At 43.0% G+C, this 27,588-nt stretch overlaps 1 protein-coding gene across 1 annotated transcript; it reads left to right on the top strand.

Annotated features, from left to right (window-relative positions):
• Positions 1-27,588, top strand: LOC149223286 (uncharacterized). Its single transcript, XM_089387857.1, has 4 exons — positions 1-444; positions 511-1,234; positions 25,779-25,894; positions 27,436-27,588. Exons 1-4 carry the CDS (start codon positions 1-3, stop codon positions 27,586-27,588), a joined length of 1,437 nt encoding a protein of 478 aa, XP_089243983.1.

Genomic DNA, 27,588 nt, shown 5'->3' with positions numbered 1-27,588 from the left:
ATGGCTGAACAAATCTCCCACTCTCTCCAATCTTTGATCCCGAGCTGGTCATTTGTAGCCCTAGATGCTGTGGGGAGGTCTGGGGGTCTGGCTATAGGATACAACCCCCGAACAATCAGGGTTGATGCATCTTGGGGGGGATCGGGATACTTGGGTCTGGATATTTTCTCTGCGGACCTAGGTATGACCCTCAGAATTGTGAATGTGTATGGACCCTGTCATCAAAGGGAACAGTTCTGGCAGCGTTTTCTAAACCTATCCCTTATGAATTTTGAGCGTACTATTGTTGGAGGGGATCTAAATTTTTCTCTAGGATTCAGAGAATCATGGGGATCTGCAGCCCAAATTGATGCCATCTCGGACCATATGACTAATCTACTGGAGCAGACCGACTTCATTGATGTCCCCATGCAGAAACCGCTACCCACCTGGAGGAACAGAAGGGTGGGTGATGCTGCTTTAGCTCGCAGACTTGACAGATTCTTAATGAAAGGACCTCTCCTCCAATAGCTGCATCACTACAGACAATGGGTGGGTTCGGGGGGTGTATCAGATCACTCACCCATCTATCTGGAAATTCAAGGGCCTTTCAAAAAGCCGAAAGCCCCATTCAAATTCAACCATGTCTGGTTGAGCGACCCTTCGTACATCAAGTTGGTTTCCGACTTCTGGAATGCAAACCCTATTAACCGAGCTGAGTCCTTTGCAAAAGGATTTTGCAACAATCTCTCAGAGATCAAACATCTCTCGATTAAATGGGCTAGGGAGAAACATGTCCGGGAAACCACACAGCTATCTAATATTGAAGCTGAGCTGAGCACTTTACTTGATGATCGAAGCCTGGGATTCATATCTGCAGAGGAGAAGATCCGACTGATTGAGCTTGAAAAACAGAAGGCCAACATCCTAAAGGAGCGCGAGGAATCCCAGAGGCTGAGGAGTAGAGCTATATGGTTAAAAGCTGGGGATGATAACACGAGGTTCTTTCAAAATTTTGCCAAGGGCCGAAAGGTATCTAACACCATATGGAATCTTCCTTTGCCAGAGGGAGGACTTGCAGATACTTTCGATAAGCTAGCCCACCTTGGTACTTCACACTTCAGGAACCTCTACAAATGTCCTCGCGAAGCAAACCTTCCTGACATCATTAATGTGGCAAGACACTTTCCAAGGTTTGTCAATGAGGAGGAAGCAGAAGAGCTCTTTGCACCAGTCAGCCCTGGTGAACTTGAAGGCACGTTAAAATGGTTCAAGAAAGATAAGAGCCCTGGCCCGGATGGCTGGACCATCGAATTCTACCTGGCTTTTTATGAGTTACTGGGGCAGGACCTATTGCAAGTAGTGGAGGAAAGAAGAATATCTGGTTCCCTATACCATGCCATCAACTCGACCTTCATCGCTCTCATACCTAAGTCTGACGCCCCATCCTCTTTTGATGATTACAGGCCTATCTCCTTATGCAACTGCCTATATAAGATTATTTCAAAGATTATTGCAAATCGACTCAGGCCGATCCTCTCCAAGCATATTGCCCCTCAACAATTCGCCTTCCTTGAGTCCAGACAGATCCATGAAGCCATAGGTTCAGCTCAGGAAGCCATACACTCCATCTGGACCAAACACCTTAAAAGCATCATCCTCAAGATTGACTTATCCAAAGCTTTTGATCAGGTTAGCTGGCTGTATATTAAGATGATGCTGATTCATCTGGGCTTCCCTCACAATTATATCTCTTGGATCATGGCCTACATCACCACCCCCTCCTTCAGTGTCCTCATTAATGGCTCGGCCTCACACTTCTTTCACTCTGAAAGGGGGCTTCGGTAGGGCTGCCCATTATCCCCACTTCTTTTTCTTATTGTCATGGAGGGGCTGAGTCGTTTGATTGCATCTGCCAAAAGGGATGGAGATATCTGTGGACTCAAGATCACTGAGGACTGTTACATCACTCATCTCCTTTTTGTAGATGATGTGCTTATTTTACTTGATGGCAACATCTGGGATTCCAGATCATTTTCCAAGATCCTCCTTCTCTTCTCATCCGCCACTGGAATGCTTGCCAACCAATCCAAATCCACCATAACCTTCACCCGCACCTCTGTACAGGAATCCCAATTTGCGCTCCAGGTCTTCCCCTATAGTATACATCCCATGGATAGAGGTCTTAAATATCTGGGTTATTGGCTCAAGCCCACTTGCCACAAAATTGCAGATTGGGTCTGGCTGGTGGCAAAATTGGAGAAGAGACTATCCATATGGAGTCATAGATATTTGTCCAGGATGGGTAGACTAGTGCTTATCAAATCGGTCCTGGAAGCTACTCCAGTTTACTGGATGGCTCTTGCATGGATTCCCAGGAATATTTTATCCAGATTGAAGCAATTATGTAACAGATACCTATGGAATGGGAATCAAGACAAAAGATTATTTGCATGGATCAGTTGGCAAAAAATCGCATTACCAAAGAAATGGGGAGGATGGGGGCTGAAGGATCTCCCCCAATTTGCCCAAGCCCTAGCTGCCAAAATGGGTTGGACTTTGTTGACAGGTCAGAATCTATGGACTCACATCACATACCATAAATACATCTGGCCACAAAACTTGCTGGACTGGGCTCGTCTTCCCTCTTGGCCGTCGATGGGTTGTTCATCTGTATGGAAGGCATTGATCCACTCCCTCCCCCTTATTAGAGACAACCTGGCATGGAGAATTAATGATGGATCCTTGGGCAGGATAGGGCTGGATCCGTGGATCGGATGTGGAGGAAGACATATCCTATCTAGAGATCTCATTGTATATTTACATGCACATGGGATCATGTTTTTCTCACACATAGCAGACCAACAAAATTCGAATATATTTTCACAAGCTTGGAAATCGGCACAGCAGATCGACCTTCCTCCTCGATGGCACCAAGAATGGCAAGATTATGTTCAAGCTCTCCTGGAATCCCACATCAGATTAAAAGAGGGGCCTGATGAATTAGTTTGGAGCCTGGTAGACAATGGTATATACTCCCCAAAGGCTGGATATTGCGCACTGATACAACACAAACAACCAGATCCGATTATGAATTGGTGGTGTCACATCTGGAAGCTTACTGCACCCCCGCGCACTAGACTTTTTTCTGGTGCATTCTTAAAGACATAGTGCCCACGGGGGAGCATCTGACACACAAATTTATCTTTGGATCAACATGGTGCATACTGTGTAAGCAAGAATCGGAATCCATGGAACACATCTTCCTACTCTGTGCGGCAACACAAACACTCTGGCAGAACTTATCCACATCTATCGGTTTCACGGGTTTATGGTCTGGCAATGATATTCTTAGAGCATGGGAGGACTGGTCTGGAAGGAACAATGGGAAAAAACTACTGTGTCTTCCCTTGATTGTCAGCTGGTCTATCTGGCAAGCACAAAACCGGTACATATTCGATAATAAATCTGTGAGCTGGCCACACATTGAAGCTCGAATTATCTCTGCATATCATGAACTGCTGGACCCTACTCCTCCTAGAGAACGCCGCACACACCCACCTCCCAGCATTGATAAAGCTACCCCCTGGGCCTTTTTTGATGGGGCTGCAAATCAACAGGGCTGTGGAGGGGGCTTCATTCTTTACATCAATGAACACCATTTTTACAAAGTAAAGATGGGATTAGGAGTGGGCACCTGATGAGCCCCAATTTTGGTACAATTTGGGCTCATTTTGGCCTATTCTACTTGCTCAAACCATTCATTTTTTATTGCTTATGCATGCATTTCTTAGTTTATTCATGTTGTTTGTAGGAAGAAGGGTAGGCACTCTATCTACGTGACTAATGCATTGTGATCCTAGGTTTTGGCATTAAAAGGGAGCAAAAGACAACGAAAAAGGAGACAAGGAGACAATGAGGTGGCACTGCTGACTTTTAGGAGAGGATGTCCACGGTCTCGGGGACATTCCTCGTGATTCCCACCAAGAACTCCGAGCTCCAATCCATCTCCCCTCCGAGCTTAGAAGCAGCCAGCTGTTCTACAGGAACAGCAGTTATAAACTGCTCTACAGGAACAGCAGTTATAAACTGCTCTACAGGAACAACAGTTATGACCATCCTACAGGATCAGCTGTTAAACTCTAGTTGGACAGCCGAGCTCCTAAAATCAAGGACACTTGTTGGATCATCATTTTTGTATAAGTATAGAGGCCTTAGCCTTAGATAGGTTGTTGAAACTCTCGTATTGCTATTGTAATTTTGGAGCACAGCTCAGTTTTTGTTCCTTTTTGTAAGCCAATTTGGCATGATATCAGATTATGAATAAAGAAGGCAGATTCTGATCTAGTTCTGAGTTTTCTTAAGGAGACTATAGCTCTCAGGTTAGGGCCCAACCTGAGAGCCATAGGTCCCCTCTGCTGTAGTGTTGTTTCCATTTCATTTCAGCACTTTGAGCTTTTCATTTGCACATGCAATTCGAATTACAGGTTGTTAAGTTGGTCTTTTTCATGAGTTAGATAGGGGTTGCTTATGATGAATTTGTTTTCACTTGCTTAGTGTAGCAGAGGATAGATATAATCGATTGGAGCTCCAACAAAAAGGTTGTTAAGGTTCACTGCCGTCTCATCTGGGATTGGAGTGAAGTCCATGACTAACCACCAAAAATACGCATTTCTTTATTCCATGATTGCTGCAAACACAGTCACGTTACGTTAGATGCTTCCACATGATTCACACCTGCACCACACTCCCTTACCACAGCTTCATGCACATTCTCCTTCGCGTTTAGATTGCTGCTCTTTGAATTTACAAGCACAGGTAGTTTAGGTTAATGCATTTTTGGTTTAGTGACAGTCATAAGCATTTGTTTCACTTACACTGCTCTCTCTCTCGTTCCATCACTTCGTCCTCCATCTTGATCACGCATGCAAACATATCTTTGACCCCTGCTCCGCTCTGTTATCTCCCAAAGTCTTTCACTCCTCACGTACTTCCATTCTCTACCCCTTTCGTTGACATAGCCCTCTACCTTCCAACCTACTCCCTACACTCACTTCCCATCCTATTCTTCCACTTCTGAAGCCATCACCAGCCTTATTCCTACCTTACACATCTCCTCCTACCATTCCATTACTCCTCCATCACTCCAAACACTCACGGTAGGTCATCCTGTAGCCATTTGTAGACATCCTGTAGAAACCAGAGTATCCTGTAGGATCCCCTGCAGCCATCCTATAGGAGGCCACTCTCTCAGTTGCTGAGCATCTGAATGCGAGGAACCTCTGTGGGTGGACGCTAAGGATCCCTAGGGACCTCTCCTAGCCTCCCCAACCTGTCCCACGCTTTCCTTCCTTCTCCATCCCATCTGCACAACCAAACCTTAGTTAGCACAAGAGCACAACCATTCCATTCACCTAAAGGAAAAATACAAAAACATAACTTTCATGATGCAAGTAGTTTAGATCCATGCATTTTCACTTATTAGAGGTAATGACAGCATTGGTAGAAGTTGCATTTACATTCCTTGCATTGTAGAGGTCAGACTAGTTAAATTAGGGTTTCCTAGGTTTACATGCTTTGATTTGCTTTCAGTTCATTTTTGTCAAGTAAAGTAGCTTTCCTTTGAGATTAGCTTTCGTCCATCAATTAGAAAGCTTCTTCTGAGAGCCTATAGAAGTTGGCTTGAGCCCTAGCGGACTTGTGCCAGCTGACCAAGTGACAGCTGCGACAAGAGCTAGTACTTATGCATATAGCACCGTCGCTTCCAAGTTTGTACGAACTACCGGGTTGATAAAATGAGAGACAGGAAGCCCCAGGAGTTGTAGCATTATTGCTACAATACTGGAGCTCACCATCTTTTTGGCGCCGTTGCCGGGGAAGCGTCAGAGTATTAGTAATTGTTGCTTTTCTTCTACTTTCGTACTCTTACTTCTGCTCAGTAGTTTATTTCATTTCCATTCTGCAAAAGTAGCTTAGCATTTCCTGCTTTCCTAGATTAGCATTTCCTGCTTTCCTAGATTAGCATTTCCTGCTTTCCTAGATTAATATTTCTTGCTTTCCTAGATTAATATTTCTTGCTTTCCTAGACTAATATTTCTTGCTTTCCTAGATTAGCTTTCCAATTCTGAGCAATATAGTTAGTTGTAGATCACTTTGTTTCAGTTTTGCAGGTACCAAAGAAAAAGCAAAAGCACTCAAAAAAAATAAAAGTCCTTTCCATTTCATGCCTCGTAGGAACCGAGATAGATCAGGCAAATTCCTACCAAACACCCCCACCACATCACTGAGTCACCCTTCTCTCTTCTTTGGTGACAGTGACCCAGAGGAACCTATAGGTGAACATCCTGAGATATACCAAGACCCTATAGAAGAAGAAGAGTTAGAGACCACTCCATCTGAAGCCATGGCTGATAATAGGAGAGAAGATGAGAGAATAGAAGGAGCTTTCCCCATCCGAGAGACCATTGGAGATATGAAAATGAAAAACATTAGCCCCTCCGCCTTGCCTCACTTCCATGGACTGACCACTGAGGATCCTGATACCTTCTTGTTTGAGTTTGCTATCCTTTGTAGAACCTATGACTATACTGAAGATGAGCAAAAGCTGAAGCTTTTCCCTTCCACTCTTAAGGATGCAACACTACGCTGGTTCATGGGATTACCTGGGAATAGCATCACTACTTGGGCTCAGATGCAGCAAGCCTTCAATACCAAGTATAGGGATTATTGTAGGTCCAAGGAAACCAAGGGAGAGATCTTTCGAATGACCATGGGGAATGATGAGTCTTTAGAGGATTATGAGGAGAGGTTCCAACTTAGCTATAAACGGGCCAGGTGCACACTTGACCCTGAATCCCTCAAGTTGGTTCTACTCCGAGGAGTCCCTGAAGATCTCTTAGACACCCTTCACATGTTAGCTGGGGGGGACATTTACCAACTGCCTTATGAGGACATCAAGACTGTGTTTCGAAATCATTCCAGGGCAGCTAGAAAACGAGGTAGAGGAAATCTCCTCTCCACTGGTGTCCCTTTCTCCAAACATGAGTTTACAAACCAATTAGAAGATCTTAAGAGTGAGGTGAGATAGACCATTGCCATGCAGCTAGACACATTCAGGATCCAGCAGAAGAAAGAAGAAGCTGAGAGAACCTTGGCTGTCTTCTGTCCTAGGTGCACCAGAAGACACCCTAAGAACGAATGTCCATTGCATTCGGTTGAAGTGTGTTTCGTTTGTGAGGAGGACCACCCAAAAAATCAGTGTCCAACCTTACCTGGGTTTAAAGCCATGTACCAAGGAACCGAAGCCCCCACTGAACCTCTCTACTTCATCAACCAAAGGAGGCCTCAAGGATCTAGACCTTATCAGCAGGGGATGCAAGGGGCATCTCAAGCTTATTACAACCCCAACCACTCGACTCCCATGCCTTCCTGGGGTCCCCCTGCTCATCCTTCTTGGTCCATGCCTCCTCCATGGTCTTATCCACCTCAGTACCCTACTCAACCTACTTCTCATCCATATCACTCACATACCCAGTCGCAGCCTCAATGGAGTGCTCCTCAGTCGGGGTGGAGGCCCCAATACAACACTCCTCCTGCCATTTTGCCTCCACCACCAGTTCAACCTCAGCCTTTACCTCCTGCTCCTCCAAGGCAACCTCAGATGCCTGCTCAACCGAACCCGAACCCCAACAATAGACAGGCTCAGCAGGTATATACTGGGGAGACCTCATGCCCTACCTATGCTGTGGATATCCAGGAGATCAATCTTAGATCTGGAAAGACTCTTCCAGATCGCCAACCTCCTCCCCTAGAGGATGAGGAAAACCATCAGGAGAGTGAACCAAAGCCTATTCCACCCTTTCCTGAGAGACTAATAGCCACCACACAACCTAACCCAGAAGAAGATGAGCTTTTGGGTGAGCTCAAGCAGTTGTGTGTAAAAATCCCACTTCTCCAAGCCATCAAGGATGTGCCAATATATAACAAGCTGATTAAGGAGAAGTGTTTCAAACACCCAAGCAGACGGAAGAAAGATGCCTCAACTATCAATGTCATAGGACAGTTGTCTGACCTTATGTTAGGAAAAGTCATCTGCCCGAAGTACCTAGATCCTGGAAGTCCTGTAGTAGATGTTCACATCAATGGCACCATTATCCCCCACACCTTGATTGATCTGGGGGTAGCCATCAATGTGATGACCAGGGATACCATGCTTAAACTCAATCTTCAGGGTTCCTTGAGGAAGACCTCGACAGTACTGCAATTAGCAGATCGCTCCATCGTGACTCCCGAAGGGATTGTGGAGGATGTCTTGGTCTCTATTGATTCTTGGGAATACCCTGCAGACTTCCTGGTTCTGCAACCAAAGGCCAAGCTTACTGGATATCCTCTCATCTTGGGAAGGCCTTGGTTAGCTACTGCAGATGCGTACATAAGTTGTCGGGCAGGAAACATGACCATCAAAAATGGTCCCATGTCCAAGCAACTAGTCCTATACCCTCCTGCCCAACCTTATTTAGAGCATGATTTACCACTCTGGTTGGAGGAAGGAGAAGAAGACGAGGTGTATTCAGCACCTCTGTGTACCCTAGATACCACTAGAAGAAATCCCCCAACCGAGGATGATTTGATTGAGACCCTGATCCAGGATCCACCTTCCAGTGCACTATCTTTAGAGAAGTTGGTGGAGGATGCCCAAGCTAGCACCTTAGTGGACCTTTGTACAACCAGCCCTGTCACTCCCAGAGTCAAAAGTGTGGAGTTCGGCCCTGAGAGAGCATTAAAGATCAGCTCCTCCCTATCTCCTTCCCAGGAGAAGGAGTTGTGTAGCCTATTCGCCAGCCACTTAGATGCTTTTGCTTGGAGCTATAAGGAGATGAAAGGAGTCCATCCCTCGGTCTGTACCCATCATATATACATCAAAGAGGATTGTAAACCAGTTAGGCAACCCCAGAGGAGAATGAATCCAGCCCTTAAGGACATTGTCAAGGAAGAATTGCAGAAACTGTTAGATGCCAGATTCATCTACCCCATCTCAGATAGTGAATGGGTGTCCCCTCTAGTGTTGGTTCCCAAGAAGAATGGGAAGTGGAGGATCTGTGTAGATTACCGTGAGCTAAACAAAGCTACCAAAAAAGACCATTTCCCTCTACCTTTCATAGATCAAGTGTTGGATGGACTGGCAGGAAAGAAGTTCTTCTCTTTCCTGGATGGGTTTAGCGGGTACAATCAAATCCAAATCAGCCCAGAAGACCAAGATAAGACCACCTTCACTTGTCCTTGGGGTACCTTTGCCTACCGAGTCCTTCCCTTTGGGCTATGCAATGCTCCTGCTACTTTTCAGAGAGCTGTCTTGAGCATCTTCTCGGAGTTGGTCCATGATGCAGTGGAAATATACATGGATGACTTTACTCCTTATGGGGCCAACTTCCAGGAAGCATTGTCCAACTTGGGAAGGGTCCTAACCAAATGCACCGAGATGAACTTGTCCCTCAGCCCTGAAAAATGTGAATTCCTAATGACTGAAGGGACCGTGCTAGGCCATACCATTTCTTCCCAAGGATTGCAGGTGGATCCTAACAAAATTGCTCTCATCAAGAGGGTTCCACCTCCTCAAAAAGTAAGGGATGTCCGGAGTTTCTTGGGATTAGCAGGATACTACCGGAGATTCATTAAGGACTTCAGCAAGTTAGCCTCACCATTGTTTGGTCTGTTGGCAAAAGATGTGGAGTTTAAGTGGACTGACGATTGTCAGAGGAGTTTGAATGAGTTAAAGGACAAGTTGGTGTCAGCACCAATCTTGAGAGGTCCAAACTGGGCCCTACCTTTCCACATCCACACTGATGCCTCGAACAAAGCCATAGGTGCAGCCTTAGGACAAGTTGAGCAAAAACTTCCATATGCCATTTACTTCGTTAGCAAAAACTTGTCCAAAGTAGAGCTGAATTACACTGTAACCGAGAAGGAATTCTTAGCTATGGTTCATGCACTGAACAAGTTCCGACATTATATTACTGGTTACCAGACTTTTGTACATACTGACCATGCTGCTATTAGATATTTGATGAATAAACCAGATGTGAATGCTCGTATTATTAGATGGTTACTTTTATTGCAGCAGTTTGATCTAACCATTGTTGATAAACCAGGGAGAGAAAATGTTGTTGCTGACTTCTTGTCTAGATTGGATTTCTCTGCAGATGAAGATGGGACGGTGGATGACCAGATGCCTGATGAGCATCTGTTTGCTATCTCAGTACTCTCTCCATGGTTTGCTGATATAGCAAACTACCTTGTTTCAGCTCAGTTCCCTCCGCACCTCTCTTCAAAAGAGAAGAGCAAAATCATCAGAAAGAGTGCCTCATTTACATGGATTGGGGGCAATCTGTTCAAGCTTGGCCCCGATCAGATCTTAAGGCATTGTGTAAGGGAAGAGGAAGTCTTTGACATCCTCCTCACCTGTCATGATGGGCCTTGTGGAGGACATTTTGCAGCAAAGAGAACTGCCTTCAAGATCCTGCAGGCAGGCTACTATTGGCCCACACTTCATCAAGATGTCAGAAGATATGTCAGCCAGTGTGACCAATGCCAAAGAATGGGGAAACCGACCCAAAGGGATGAGATGCCTCTCCAACCTCAAGTGACTCTTGAGCCATTTGAGAAGTGGGGCATGGACTTTGTGGGCCCAATCAATCCCTCTTCGAGGAAGAGATCCTACATCATTGTGTGTACTGACTACTTGACAAAGTGGGCATAGACTAAAGCAATCAAAGCAGCAACAGAAGAGAAGGTGGTCGAGTTCTTAAGAGAGAACATCTTCTACAAGTTTGGCTACCCAAGAGAGCTGGTGACCGATCAAGGGAGCCAGTTCACATCCAACTTGGTTGAAGATCTACTAGCTCATCACAAGATCAAGCATAGGACTTCCACCCCCTATCATCCTCAAGCAAATGGGCAGGTGGAAGTCACCAATAGAGCATTAGAAGGGATCTTGACTAAAGTGGTGAGCAGCAGCAAAAAGGACTGGGCAGATCGCCTGGTTGAAGCCACATGGGCTTACAACACCACTTGGAAGACCACCACCGGCTTCACACCTTATGAGCTGGTCTATGGGAAGAAAGCTTTGCTGTCCATTGAGTTTGAGTATAACACTTTGAGGATGGCAGCTCAGCTGGATCTAGATCTCAGCCATGCACAACAAGAAAGGCTATTGCAGCTGAATGGACTGGATGAGCACCGCATGCAGGCCCTCCTTCACTCATAAGTGGTTCAACTTCAGAGGAAGGTGTGGCATGACCAACATCTCCATGACAAGCAATTTCAGCCGGGAGATTGGGCTTTGTTGTATGATTCCAGATACAAAGATTTCAAGGGGAAGTTGAGAACTAGATGGCTAGGACCATATTCAGTGGAAAAGTGTCATGACAATGGATCTGTCCTCATTCGAACCATTGATGAGGAAGCCATTCCCATGCTTGTCAATGGGCATCGATTGAAGATCTACAGGAAGCCTCCCTCAAGACAAGAGTTCATCAAAACTATGGAGAAAGCAGTATTGGTCATAGAGAAGGGTCCTGCCCCTGTTTTGGGCACACCCTGAAGCATCTAAAAAAAAATAAAAATAAATAAATAAATAAATAAATGAATAATAAAGATCCTTGGGTGAAAACCTCTCTGAGGCGCCCAAGGCAGGTGGTAGGGGTGAAAACCTCATTGAGGCGCCCCTGCTATCTTTCAAACAAAAAAAAAGGAAAAAAGAGATAAAGATCCTTGAGTGAAAACCTCTCTGAGGCGCTTAAGGCAGGTGGTAGGGGTGAAAACCTCATTGAGGCGCCCCTGCTATCTTTCAAAAAAAAAAAAAAAAAACAAAAAGAAAAAACAAGATCAATAAGTCATTATGTGGAATTTGCATGCAGATTGCAGGTGTTCTATGGAGGAGAGGAAGCCTCTCAAGTCAAAGTCAAAGGTCCTTCTCATGCAGCCAGGACACCTCACAAGCTCCTCCTCCAAGAACGCTTACGTTTTTCAAGGTATGTGCAATTTTATCATGGTTTGAATCTTCTACAGGAAACTGCTGTCTTTCTACAGGAAGGCACAGGTTTTCTACAGGAAGGTGAAAATTTCTACAGGAAGAGCTGCCTGTCTACAGGAAGCTCTGTACTTCTACAGGAAACTTCCTGTAGAAGCTCAGAACGAGCCAGAATGCGTTTCATAAGCAGATCTGATGACTACGGATTGGTGTGGACGCATGCAAGCCTCTTTTGGGCCCATGCACGACGCTGATACCTTGCTCCACCATCCTCGTCACCATGCAACTAAGATCCCTGCACCAGCAAACCAGATCAATGAGTTCTCGTGGAAAAAAATCAGTTGTCAGAGAAAAATGAACACCGAGAGCTCATACCATGTCCATGTCAAGCATCAGAAGCTTCGGGAGCGCGATTAGCAGGTCATCTCCATCGTCAAGTGGCATGCACCCAAGGGGGTGAGACTGTCACAAGGCACCCCGCGGGAATCCTGTAGCAGTCAAACCTGCAGGAGTGGATACCATTCATCGCCCAGCCATCTGCAAACAAAACACGGGTGCATGCAACCAGAGCGTCCACTACAGCGCCAGCATCCTGTAGCCACGAGCCTCCGGGACTGTGTAAGCCACATGCAGCAGGTAGATCCGTCGTCCAAAAACTGGAAATCATGTGCAGACGCGCGCAGGTAAGTGTTCTAATCCTTCCTTCCGTCAAATCGCATGAGTATTACTTTGATTTGTTTGCATGGCGTAGAAATGAATGGTTGAGCGGCCGTAAGGCCAGTTGACTGGCCACGTTGGCTAGTGAAGGGATAGTCAGATGATGGGTGGCAGCCACGACAAAGGGAACACGCAGCACACACGTGAAGATCAGTCCCGTCAACTGAGAAACGAGTTTAACCGAAAAGGGCGGCGGCAGATCTATGGGAATGAATGCGGCAGCAAGTGAATGTGCAGGCGGATGATGGGTGATGTCACCCAACGGTCAGGCGGGGACAGCTCACCCTCCGCGCCACGAGCTGCGCCGATTCAAAATCTAATCGGCTAGATTGTGCATGTATATCCATCCACCTCCACTTCAAAACTTGAGTAACTCTTCTGAATACCTCTGCATGTTGATACGCCAAGCTTTCGGCCGACTGAACACCAGTGAAGCGCACCTCAACCGCAGTCCAACTACCGTTCTCCCCGAAGCCTGCGCACTGCTCCTACAGGAACAGTTTCTACAGGAACACAGTCCTACAGGAAGCAGTTTCTACAGGAACGCAGCTCTCCAGGAAGGTGAAGTCTTCACGTAAGAAAAGGTGGCAGAAAAGAGGTAACCCTGGAACTCCTTCCGCAATTGGCTTTCAAAGGTGGCAAGGTCATTATTCACAGTCTGGTCATAAAAAAAAATATTGGATTGCCGTGCCTATACTATCGCTTCTACAGGATAACAGTATAATTAGACTGGGGTCTGTGAATTCATTGCATGCTCTGTCTATAAGACCGAATTTCCTTTGTATCTACCGCCTTTGGTCAAAACCACTGTGTTCATCATGCCTGGTGGGTTTATCAGGCGAGAGCCCACTGATTCAAATGCATTAAGGAGAAACCCGGCAGTGGTTGAGCTCTTCACTAGAGCACAATGGATGCCTTTTTGTGATAAGCTACAGGGCTACGATGATGAAGTAGCCGAGGAATTCTTGCAGGCATTGAAGCCTAAATCCCAGACACTGGCCACGGTAAGCTTTAGAGGTCTCAGCCTCCAACTCACCCCAGAGCATATAAGTCGAATCACAGAACTGCCCATGGGTTTGCCGTGGGATAAAGAAGAGCGGAAGTAGAGCCAGCAAGCAAAGAAGGAATTCTTCCCACCTGAAGAATCATTCAGAGAGGACAAAAATGGGGTGAAAAGGACAAGCCTGTTGCCACCATGGAACGAAGTCAGTTTGCAAATTATGAAATATATCACCTGTGAGGGTCGTTACAGCATCGTATATGCGTATCACTTCAGGCTGCTCAATGAACTAAGACACCAGATTGACCTCCCTGCAGCACAAAGGCTGAGCATTCCTTACTTTTTACTGCAGTCCTTGATGGAGTGCTCTACAAAGCTCAAGGACGGAATCCCTGATCAGATAGCCCATCATGGGTTGATAAAATTGCTTGTGGAGGATGCTCTCCACTCATATAAAGTCCCCCTCGCATGGGAATCATTTAGGAACTTAACAAGAGAAGGGGACATAAAAATGTTGCTTGAAGAAACGGGGTCCTCTAGCGGTGAAGAAGAAGAGCCCGTAGCCAAGAGTAAGAAAGGGAAAAGCCAAAAGGTCCCGACTCCAACACAGAAGAAAGAACGAAAGGAGAAGGAGGAGGGAAAGGATGACAGAGCAAAAGAGGACACCCCCATCCTGTCAGCAAGGGAAAAGAGGTTGAAAAGCAGGGCAGTCAAAACTGAGGTGGTTCCTGCCAGCCCAAGCACCTCGTCAGCTCCTGCAGTCAAAGCCAAAAGCAAAATCCATGCAGCCAAGCAAGAAAAGGTGGTGAGAGTTGCATCTGCCGGAACGCAAAAACAGGCTTCTACAGGAAGCCCGGAAACTCAAACACAGGCTTCTACAGGAAGCCCGAAAACACAAAAACAGGCTTCTACAGGAAGCCCGAAAACAAAGACAAAGGCTTCTATAGGAAGCCCGAAGATCAGTAAGGAGCAGGCTTCTACAGGAAGCCCAAGAGCAACGACCAAGGCTTCTACAGGAGGCCCAAAAAAGGAGAAAGAGGCTTCTACAAGAAGCCCGAAAGTGCAACCACAGGCTTCTACAGGAAGCCCGAAGACAGAGACACAGGCTTCTACAAGAAGCCCGAGATTGGAAAGAGGGGCTTCTACAAGAGGCCCGAAGGTCATTGAGAAACAGCCTCCTATAGAGAGTCCGAAGATAAAGAAAGAATCTTCTACAAGAGGCCCGGAAGCGGGCAAAGCAGGGTCTTCCACAGGAAGCCCGAAATCTAAAAAGGAGGGGCCCTCTACAAGGAGCTCCGAGAGAGCAAAACGCAAGAAAGAGAAGGCTGGCATCCTCGAAAAGGAGGCAGCAGTGGCACTGGCTGCCCTCAGCACCCCTCCAAAACCGAAAGAGAAAAGGGAGAGGGAGACCCCTCTACCACCTGAAGCCAGGAGAAGCAAGAGGATGACCACGGGCAAGCCACAACCTCCACCCAGCAGCCAAACCACTTCAGGGGATGTCCCTACTTCACCCAGTGCAAGGACCCCCTCTAAAACATCAGCTACCCCCGAAAAGGGGAGCCCAAAAATAACTTCCTGGACACGAAAGATAGGCCAGTCGCCTTCCGAAGCCCGACTCAAGGAAATAGAAAAGGGGAAGGAAGCATCACCCTCGTCACCACCAGGGGCAGAGAAGGCAGGGCCATCAAAAGCAGAAAAGAAAGAGCCTGTTCCGGTCTCGAGTCCTCGGCCAAGGACAAGGAGCAGGAGCAAGGTTGCTCAAGGATGAGCAAATGGTTCAGCTGGGGGGTGATGATGAGCCCCAATTTTGGTACAATTTGGGCTCATTTTGGCCTATTCTACTTGCTCAAACCATTCATTTTTTATTGCTTATGCATGCATTTCTTAGTTTATTCATGTTGTTTGTAGGAAGAAGGGTAGGCACTCTATTTACGTGACTAATGCATTGTGATCCCAGGTTTTGGCATTAAAAGGGAGCAAAAGACAACGAAAAAGGAGACAAGGAGACAATGAGGTGGCACTGCTGACTTTTAGGAGAGGATGTCCACGGTCTTGGGGACATTCCTCGTGATTCCCACCAAGAACTCCGAGCTCCAATCCATCTCCCCTCCGAGCTTAGAAGCAGCCAGCTGTTCTACAGGAACAACAGTTATAAACTGCTCTACAGGAACAGCAGTTATGACCGTCCTACAGGATCAGCAGTTAAACTCTAGTTGGACAGCCGAGCTCCTAAAATCAAGGACACTTGTTGGATCATCGTTTTTGTATAAGTATAGAGGCCTTAGCCTTAGATAGGTTGTTGAAACTCTCGTATTGCTATTGTAATTTTGGAGCACAGCTCAGTTTTTGTTCCTTTTTGTAAGCCAATTTGGCATGATATCAGATTATGAATAAAGAAGGCAGATTCTGATCTAGTTCTGAGTTTTCTTAAGGAGACTATAGCTCTCAGGTTAGGGCCCAACCTGAGAGCCATAGGTCCCCTCTGCTGTAGTGTTGTTTCCATTTCATTTCAGCACTTTGAGCTTTTCATTTGCACATGCAATTCGAATTACAGGTTGTTAAGTTGGTCTTTTTCATGAGTTAGATAGGAGTTGCTTATGATGAATTTGTTTTCACTTGCTTAGTGTAGCAGAGGATAGATATAATCGATTGGAGCTCCAACAAAAAGGTTGTTAAGGTTCACTGCCGTCTCATCTGGGATTGGAGTGAAGTCCATGACTAACCACCAAAAATACGCATTTCTTTATTCCATGATTGCTGCAAACACAGTCACGTTACGTTAGATGCTTCCACATGATTCACACCTGCACCACACTCCCTTACCACAGCTTCATGCACATTCTCCTTCGCGTTTAGATTGCTGCTCTTTGAATTTACAAGCACAGGTAGTTTAGGTTAATGCATTTTTGGTTTAGTGACAGTCATAAGCATTTGTTTCACTTACACTGCTCTCTCTCTCGTTCCATCACTTCGTCCTCCATCTTGATCACGCATGCAAACATATCTTTGACCCCTGCTCCGCTCTGTTATCTCCCAAAGTCTTTCACTCCTCACGTACTTCCATTCTCTACCCCTTTCATTGACATAGCCCTCTACCTTCCAACCTACTCCCTACACTCACTTCCCATCCTATTCTTCCACTTCTGAAGCCATCACCAGCCTTATTCCTACCTTACACATCTCCTCCTACCATTCCATTACTCCTCCATCACTCCAAACACTCACGGTAGGTCATCCTGTAGCCATTTGTAGACATCCTGTAGAAACTAGAGTATCCTGTAGGATCCCCTGCAGCCATCCTGTAGGAGGCCACTCTCTCGGTTGCTGAGCATCTGAATGCGAGGAACCTCTGTGGGTGGACGCTAAGGATCCCTAGGGACCTCTCCTAGCCTCCCCAACCTGTCCCACGCTTTCCTTCCTTCTCCATCCCATCTGCACAACCAAACCCTAGTTAGCACAAGAGCACAACCATTCCATTCACCTAAAGGAAAAATACAAAAACATAACTTTCATGATGCAAGTAGTTTAGATCCATGCATTTTCACTTATTAGAGGTAATGACAGCATTGGTAGAAGTTGCATTTACATTCCTTGCATTGTAGAGGTCAGACTAGTTAAATTAGGGTTTCCTAGGTTTACATGCTTTGATTTGCTTTCAGTTCATTTTTGTCAAGTAAAGTAGCTTTCCTTTGAGATTAGCTTTCGTCCATCAATTAGCAAGCTTCTTCTGAGAGCCTATAGAAGTTGGCTTGAGCCCTAGCGGACTTGTGCCAGCTGACCAAGTGACAGCTGCGACAAGAGCTAGTACTTGTGCATATAGCACCGTCGCTTCCAAGTTTGTACGAACTACCGGGTTGATAAAATGAGAGACAGGAAGCCCCAGGAGTTGTAGCATTATTGCTACAATACTGGAGCTCACCAGCACCAACAATGTCGTTGAACTCATTTCGCTCTGTCACCTATTGTATTTCTCATTGAGACAACAGTGCTTCAATTTGAACATATTTGGGGACTCAAAGATTATCATTAATTGGTTCAATAGCATTTCAGTTTGCCACATACACACACTCAGCATTATTCTAAATGAGGTGAATACATTCAAGGCGGAATTTAACAATATCTCTTGTAATCACATTTACAGGGAACATAACAGCAACGCTGATCAACTATCCAAGGAGGCTGCGTCACTACCCAGATGTGATTGGATAATACAAGAGCAGAGGGGGGCTGATGAATTTCGTTATTACCATCGATCGTATATGGATCAGCAGCAACAGGGGGCTCCCAACCCCTGACTTACAAATGTAATTGAAAAGAACATACAAATGTAATTTTTTGAACTTTTTTTGATAGTATATATATGAGATATCACACTGAAAGGGGTCCTGCGAGGCCTATGTACAGGCGAAAATAGATATATAACAGTATATAAACAACAAATTTTGTTTTTAAAGCAGATCACCCTGCGTGGTGTATCTAAACAGCACAGAGTCTCCCACAGACTCAGATTATAGCATATGCAAACGCATCTACAATATGTAATTTTCTCTATCTAATGAAAATTACGGATTTTTCCACTGGAAAAAAAACAATAGTGGGCTTCTATGGGGCACAATAATAACAATAGTGGGCTTCTATGGGGACTACATGGGTACAACAATATAATAAGGGGGTTGTACTAATAACAATAGGGGGTTACACTAGTAGTATAGGGGTCTAACAATCTAATTGTTAATTTTGCCCAATACAACCTTACACATTTTAATGTTGTTAATCTAATGTATAATGGTAATATGTTAATAAAATCTAGCTATCATATGTCAAATTTGGTTTAATGGCAACTTTGGGTTATAAGTCATGCTCCTCTTGAAGCTTCTCGACTGATACCTGGAAATACTAGCAAAGGACATTTGGGAGCATCCACACCATTGATTTCTTTCTTGATTTGATGGCTATGATGAATGGAGAGATGGTTAGCATATTACCCCCTCCTAAACCCTCCCTCAAGTTTCACTCTATTGTTGTTTTTGGAGGATGAAGCCAGTTTGCAACAACGTTATCGATTTGCCCTTATGCATATAGTATCTCCATGTCTGGTGTTGTTTTCTCTTCCACCATTCTCAGGTATGGCAAAAAACTTGTTACAGTCAGAAGTTAGTAGGTTAGTTTTTTTTTTTTTTTTCTAAATAAGTTTTCTGCAATGTTGATAGGTTCCGACAGACTACTATTGTATTGTGTAGGTGTAGGGAAAACGACTACAGGTAATTGGTGGTGGCCATGGACACTATTTGTTTTTCTTCAGTTTATCATTTTCTTCATGATGACCCTGAGAAGGAAATCATTCTCTTTCATAGGTTCCTTTGGCATGAAAGCTTCACCAGTTTCCACAGGTGACCTAATTCAGACTTCTGCAATTTTTACCTTTATTGAATATTGCCGACTTATTTTCAGTTTCTGTTAAGCTTGATTGTCTCCTTGGACATGGATTGTCTCTCTCTATATATATGTCTTCCCTCTTCTTGGTGGCTCAAAATCTTAGTAGGACTTCTTCCAAAGGAGGGTTTTAATGCTGACTTCGTTTACTAGGTACTTGTAGAAGCCTGCTAGGGTTGAACACATTATAGCTAGAAGTTTTTCTTGCTTTGGGCTCCTTCAATGCTTCAGTGTTAGAGCTAGAATTCATGGTTGTCATTTTTATTAGGTTCAAGGGTTTGTAACCCATCAAGTCCTGTAGAGTCCTTAATGGAACCAGTAAATTTGTTTCAGCTATTGCCTTTATAGGAATGTTGTCGATGAACTTGGGGTTTCATCGTTACATTTAGAGAGGTCTCTGTAAAACATTTGGGGGTTTTACAACCCAATTATAATTTAGAATTAATGATAATGATGCTTTTGTTTTGGAATGTTCTCGTTAGAATTGGATGAACCTAGTCGCAAGGCCTTTATAATAGTTATTTGTAGTTAATACATATTTCTTCGTTGAAAGTTTATGAGAAGTATTTCTTGATTTCAATTTAAAGGATTCATACTATCTTGTATTGTTCACGGATATGTTGCTTATTTGTCTTGAAATGAGATCAGTTAATTACAAGGTTTCTTCCTGTGATTTCTCTATTCTTGTTTGTTGTGCTACAAAAGTAGTTATGAAATGTATTCCATGCTCTATGCATTCTTATGTTGAATGATCAGTTTTGTCTGCTGTAAATTTAGTTTACTCAATGTCAGTACTGAAAATGGCTATCTGTTATTTTACATTCTAATGTGGTTTAAATTGTTTAATTCTCGAGGGTTATTATGATATTATCAATTTGTTTCAACCCACTACTATACCAGTCAACTTGCATTGTCTTCTTTAGTTTCGGGTTCCATTTAAATCCAATGAGTTAGTTGTTTACAGTCTATTGTTCCACCAGACCATTTGGCCCTTAGATCTTCTTTGGAGGCCAGACTATCCAGTGGAAACAACGACCCCCGTTCTAGCCTAACCTATCTTTTTTGGGGTTTTTACCTCACATTACATGAAACCTTTGACTTATTACCAGCATTTCCCAATTTTTCATCTAAATAGATACTTTGTCTCTGTACTAAATCTCACCATAATTTTTTAAGAATCATTAAAATATTTCACAACACAAACGACTATATACACACATATATTACTTTATCACTCTGCATAAAGAAAATACTTATCTTCTTAATAAATAGTCCATAAAACTCAAGAATAAGAGCACCCTTCACCCTTCTAATGAGATCCGTAATCATGTTTGAATCTCCCCACCAAGCTTTCCACTACCAGAGTAGTTTTCAATATGAATCAACTTGTAGACCTCGAGACTCTCCTCTGAGTCCGGTCCAAGTTTTCCTATATGGAGTATTCCATTGGGTCTAGCCCAGCTCAGGAAGTTTGGTCCATCTGCAACACACAACTGCACTCTCTTGGTTAGATATTATGTCTTCCTTCCCTTTCTCAGGTAAAATTGGAAAAAGGTCAGAACCCACTTCCTTTCCACTGAGATCATTTTATTCCCAAGGAAATAAAATCAAGAATCATAACCACTTAACTGTCTAATAGTTAGAAAAATTCTTCTAGGGTCTCCCCTCTCGAGTTTTCCAGTCACATCTATATATTATCCACATGAAAATTTCATACACTCATATATATAATCTATTCATGATCCAGGTGGATATTGGTGGCCACCCACCTATTCCACTTGGACACCTAACACTATCTCTTTCAAATTTTCAGTTTCCTTAATTGTAGCACGGTTTACTATTTTTGCTATTTTTTTGGGTCTTGAACTTCTAGAGTTGTTTTGAGGCCCTGAACGAAGTTTTTAGGGAAAACGGAAAGATAGAAACATCCCAAATTGGCTTTCTAGTTTGGTTTCGGCCTCCACTTTGAGATCTTCGAAATGAGGTATTATGATAGCCAAACGGAGATTCTTTCAAAATGTTGCTTGAGGAAGCCCTTGAGTGACAAGAGGGATGCGGTGATGGATAAATTTGCCCAGATCCTTAGACGATTACCCACAGATGATGCATCTTCATCTAATAGCCACTTTGGACGTACCACTCCTTTTAAGGTACAAGTTAACTTTGATATTCCCATATTTGAAGGCCTGATATATGTAGACACCATAGATAAATGGTTAAATCTATTGGAATTATATTTTTCAGTCCATGAATTTTCCAATTAGGAAAAGATTACTTTTGCACTTCTCAAAGCCGCCCCACACGTCAAGGACTAGTGGGAAACCTACTGTGAACAAAAGGACGAGAGTGAACCCTGGCTATTTTCAACTGCACCCATTTGGGATTCTTTCAAAGGAACCATCAAGGAACAATATTACCCTATCATGAACTATGAAGATAAATACATAAAGTGGACCATGCTAGGGTAGGGAAGGGACCAAGATATGTCGGAGTTCACAAATATTTTCCATACCCTTCACACGAAGCTAGGTATCAAGGACACTAAATGGAATTTGGTGCTCAAGTACCATGGATGTCTACACAAGTACATCTAGGACATGATGGATTTTTTGGACATTTCCTCGCTGGACATGGCGTATCGGTACACTATCAAGATTGAGGAAAAGTTTAAACAAAATAAGCGGGACTTTGAATCTGCAAATCCAAAGAAAGGAAAAGGCACCCCCAAACCACAGAATAAAGGACCAAGCCAAGGCAGGGCTACCCAGGACAACCTGGCAAAGCCGCAAGAAAAGAACAACACCATGAAGATAAAGAAGGACACGGGAAAGTGGTGTGAGTTCCAGAAGAGTTCCACTCACAATACAAGTGAGTGTTAGGCCAAGTAGTCACTCGTGGCCAAGTAAAAGGCTTATGAATCAGACACATGTTCCAACCCTGAAACAGAACTTGATAAGGGAACTGAAAAAGGGAAGAAGATAATTTATGTAGAGCCCAGTGCTACCATGGCTACCACCAGGATCCAAAAGATTGAGCCTGAAGATCCAGAGGAGGGGGAACACCTCTTCCACTCATAGATGTGGGTGAAGGGTTCTCCATTTTAGTTCATTTTTGATGGCGGGAGCCAAGAGAAAATCATTTCAATGGAGGTCATGAAGTAGATGGGCCTAAAGACTACAACACATCCACAGTCATACACCATCGGGTGGCTTCACTAAGGACGAGATCTTCACGTCAGCCAATGTTGGTATCCTAAATTGCCCTATTTTCTACCCCATTTCCATTAATACCAACCTCTGTTTTACCTTAATACAAGACCCTTCTTCCCTGCACTAGTACAAGATGGTTACCCTTTTCCTCCACATGCTCATAGTTTACATTAAGATTGCTACAACACTTTATTAATCTTTTTATGTATATTTCATGTTATTTACATATTCTTGCAACTCATATTGATTTCCTAAAAGTAATCATGGAAAGCAGTGTTAATAATGTATGAGTTGACTAGTGCAGGAAGATTCGTTCATTGCCACTGTCTGAGATTTCGAGAGCTATCTTCCATGACGACGGATCTTGATCTTCAACTCTGAGTTTAACTACTGATAAACTGAAGTAGGTGGCGTGCATCCAAGGATTTTTCTCCAAAGATAGATCATGGCCCAATGAAGCTCGTGTTGTTATAACCATTGGCCAAGTTTGTAATTTGGTTTCTAAGTCTGTTCGGCCGAGAGGCCTGAACGACAATTATCTGTAATTAGTGTAAACGGCTTAGAGCCGAAGGATATATATGATGTAAATCATAGATAGGAAAGCGAGTGAACCATCGGTTATTATTTTGGTTTATGTAATCTAGTTATTGCCTCATTCTGGGGTTGGATTGGTTCGTAATGTAATTTGCTGAATCAAGTAAATACAAGAGGATCAGTATGGTTTGCACACACAGTGTGTAATTTCATCTTTGATGTGTTATTTGAAGTGTTGATTGCTTTCGTTCCTTAGAAGGGGAACGAGTTGGTTGGCCAGGGCCCGACCAACCCAACTCATTGACCCCTCTCACTTTCGTGATTTGGGAAGACAGTGTGTTTATGTCATAGCAGCTATGTGATGAAATAGTTTAATCATTAATCTTTGAGTTTTGAATTAAATTATCTTCTGTAGCCTATGTGTGGAATGGATCCGTAGTTTGCAGAGTATTTGTGTTCATTTTTGTTTATAAGATATCTTTTACGCATTTACTTTATTCTTGCTTTCTGTTTTAATTCATTTTCGAAGCAGATTGTGTGAGGAACTCTTTCCTTCACTAGTGCGTGTTGTTGCTTGCACCGCACTCAGTCATTCGTTGCAGCAAACATTAAATCACTCACCTGCATTTTATTTCCCATTATTTCGCAAGTGAATGAATCAATAAATCAAGTAACTATTTTTGGTATTAAAAGTTCATCTTTGAAAAGATCTAGAAGCTGTTATCTTAACTACCGAATTATACTTGGAAAGAATATCATTATTGTGGGTGAAGTACCAAAACTGGTTGACACATGCAAAGTACTTAGGCTATTGATTGATTCTTTTGTAAGTGTTTTATCTCATGAAGTTTATTTCCCTTATAAATTTTGATGAGTTGAAGCATTTTCTTTCTCGCAGCTAGTTAATTTAGAATTTCATTACAGTTGCAATTCCTTTTCAGCATATCTTTTTAGCTTTCAAAAGCAAACCGGAAACTGAGTAAAGGGAACCCTGCTTCATGGCAAGAGCAAGTCTCTTCACACCGAACAGAGTGCTCCAAGCCCTGAGGCTTAGATCACCTTTAGTTAGACATAAGTCTTCAGTAAGGAAGATTGAATATACTCTTACACAGAAATATTGTACCTACACTAGTGCAAGCAAGATTGCAACTATGCAAGGATAGGCTGTTTGTGTGGGAGAAAGATTAAAAGAAAGGCAGAAATATGCAAGGGCCCACTTGTCAGAATACTTATCATCCATCTAGATATTAACATAGCATTTCATTCAGCATTTAAGATTGTTTTTGTTGTGTGGAATTTCTTTACTTGATTTACTTGTAAATTGTCTTTTACATTCTAGCACTAGATTTGCCTTGGTGTAAATTGCCTTTCCAATTTTTTTCTATCCGGTTTTGCAAAACATTCCCTTCAAGAAGTAGGATTAAAAATAGGAAAATTTCATACCATTTCTGGCATTGCCTGTGCTTCATCTCTAAGTTCACGAAACCCTCAGGTTGACAATTAAGTGTTGAGGAGCTTACTCAAGCACAATTCCTGCACCCAACATTTTAGAGCTGTTGCCAGGGAGGCGATTTGAATTGGTACTAATTTTCCATTTTTTTGCAATAGGGGTAAGTCTGCTATAATTATTTCGTAGTGTGCTTCTATTGTTTGAAGGAGTTCATAGGTTCCGCTTTATTTCTAAAAATTGCATATTTTGCTTTTTGAATTTCATTTGTCATTTTTTCTGAAATGAATGCCTAAAAGGGGTAGGGGTCTGAAGCCCACTAGGGGCCAATGAAACACTGACAAATATGAAACCAAAACTCATATTGGGCCTTCTTTTGTAGGCAGAAATTCCAAACAAACTTAGACTCATCATGCAGGAACAGTCCACCCAAGGTCTGGTAGCAGTAGTTCAGGTGTGACACAACCCATAAAGGGGAAGAAGGGGATTGTTGGAATCCATAATCAACCTTCTTAGTCTGTTAAGATCAGTTCGTGTGGAAGAACAAAAATGGCAGGTATGAAGACCACGTAGAAGGAAGTGGTGAAAATCAGGTAAATGAGGAACAATCTACTTTTGGATTCCCTATTGTGAATCCTAATATACAAGCACAAATGAAAAATATTTCACCATCAGCTCTTCCTCATTTCTATGGTAAGGTACATGAAGATCTAGACTCTTTCTTATTTGAGTTTGATATTTTGTGTAGAAGTTATGATTACTTATCTGATGCCTAGAAGTTAAAGTTGTTTCCTGCAACTCTCAAGGATGCAACACTCTTTTGGTTCATGGGACTAGGAGGAAACACTATAAATTCTTGGGAGCAAATGAAGAAAGTGTTTTTATCAAAATATCAGGAATATTGTAAAACTAGAGATATCCAAGATGAAATCTTTACTATTGTGCAAAATGATGATGAAATGCTAGAGGACTATTTGGAGAGATTCATGTATATTCTCCAAAGGTCAAAGAAAAAATTTGATATAGGTACTATTAGAACCTTGTTCTTACGTGGACTTACTAATGAGTCTAGGAATAATATAAATCTATTAGGACAAGGGGATATTTCTCAAAAACCTTTTGATCAGATCTGTGACTTGTGTAGGAAATTATCGAAGAACCAATATAGATCCGTTAAATGAATTCAGAATAAAAATAGGAAAACTGAATCTACTGATGCTATGATTATTGGATTAGAAAAAAAATGGACAATATGAAAATTGAAATAATGAATACTGTTAGTAAACGAATAGACTCTTTGAAGTTTCAGAAAAAAACTTGTAGAAGAGCAAGAAACATTGTCTATTTTCTATTCAAGATGTAGAAGAAAGCATCCTCTAAGAGACTATCCTCTAGATATTAAAGAGACTAATAAATTTGCAATTTGTGCAGATAATCGTGCCATGAAAAAATGTCCCTCCGTACCAGGGCTGAAAGTTGTATTTGAAGGGGGACAACCTGAATTTGAATCATTACATGCAATGGGAGCACGAATAAATTGGCCTCAGGTAAGTGCAGGTGTGGTTCCTGAATCTCCACCACATATTTTTTGTTATAATGCACACTCATATTCCTATCTTAACATTGGTCACTCTCACCATTGGAAACATGGGAATCAATATCAATATGGACAACCCTCCCAATCTTGGCAACAAGGATGGAGAGGGCCAAACCATTCACATCATTCACATAATTCCTATCATGCACTGATGCAATCATATCCTCCTACATATGTACCTTACCCAATGCCTCAACCATCATTACCTCAGCTAAGTCAACCTATGCCACCATTACATTTACCTCCACCATTTTGACCTTCTCAGCTGCCTGCTCAACCTTTACCCAATCTTAATAATAAATCAGTAAAAATGATCCATTCTATGACCCCGCTTTCTTCATCAAGATTTCAGACTAGACCAGTTGGAGTCAATGATCTCCAACTGAGATCAAGGAAAGTGTTAACCTCAGAAAATCAAAAGGCCCATGCTAATTAACGATAAGAAAGGAGAGGAGGAAACTCCTGACCATTCTAGGATAGATGACACCATTCAACTTATCCCTATACATTCTGATCCCTTGTCATCTTCTTCCAACCTACCTCCCTATCTAGAGAGGTTAGTTGTGGAGAAGAAAGGCCTCATTCCCAAGTCTAGCCTGGATTTTGAGCTTAGGAACTTTTTTATAAAGGTACCTTTGCTCCAAAATATCAAAGAGATCCCCATCTGTACAAAAATGATTAGGGAACTCTACCTCAAGAAGCAAAGGAGGAGAAGATTGGAACCCCAAACCATTCAATTTGTTGGTAGAGCAGCAGAGTTAATGATGAGATGTATGAACATGGAAAAATATACCGACCCTGGAAACCCTATTGTCTTTGTTCAGATAGGTGATGTCCTTGTCTCCAATGTACTTATAGACCTATGGGAAGCCATTAATGTTATGACCAAGAAACCATGGATAAAATTGGATTGGTCCATATTTGTCCTACACCCACTGTGCTTGAGCTGGCAGATAGATCTAAAATCAAGCCAGAAGGAGTATTAGATGATGTGATCATTTCCTTAGATTCTTGGGAATATCCCACAGATTTAATTGTGCTTCAACCAAAGAATCTTGTAGGAGGAAATCCCTTGATCTTGGGATGACCATGGCTTTCTATGGATGATGCTTATATTGGATGTTGTTTTGGTGATATGTGTATTTCCCATGGAGATTCTAGAAAGAAAGTCACCCTATGTCCACCTGTTATATCTATTCAGGAGCTCCGAGACAATTTATGGTTAGAATATAGTAGTGATGAGGAGACCCAACCTGTTTCATATATACATCAGAATGCTGAGTCCTCACAAGAGGGTGAGATTCAAGACTTCCTAAACAATCTAGACACCATGCCTAATTTTGAGTCATTAAGTCAGATTTTTAGTCTATATTTTCAGGAAGGATATGACTCTCTACCTCCATCATCACCACCTACAGTGACACCTTTGTGTACGGTGGATCCTGACACTAATCTTGTTGAGATTAGTCTAGGTAAATCCTTGTATATCAGTTCAGACTTGGACCCTTCTCAATAAGAGAAGCTTGTGAATTTCTTGGAAACCATCTTGATGCCTTTGCATGGGGTTATGAGGGTATGAAAGACATCCCTCCTGAAACTTGTACACACCATATCTATATTCAAGATGGAGACCAACCTGTCTGA

Source organism: Pinus tabuliformis, chromosome Q, assembly GCF_031772625.1.
Source record: "Pinus tabuliformis cultivar Carrire ecotype Pingquan chromosome Q, CPIR1, whole genome shotgun sequence".
NCBI classification, from domain to species: Eukaryota; Viridiplantae; Streptophyta; class Pinopsida; order Pinales; family Pinaceae; genus Pinus; species Pinus tabuliformis.
Note: the sequence above shows the minus strand (reverse complement) of the source record. Positions and strands in the feature narration are given on the sequence as shown.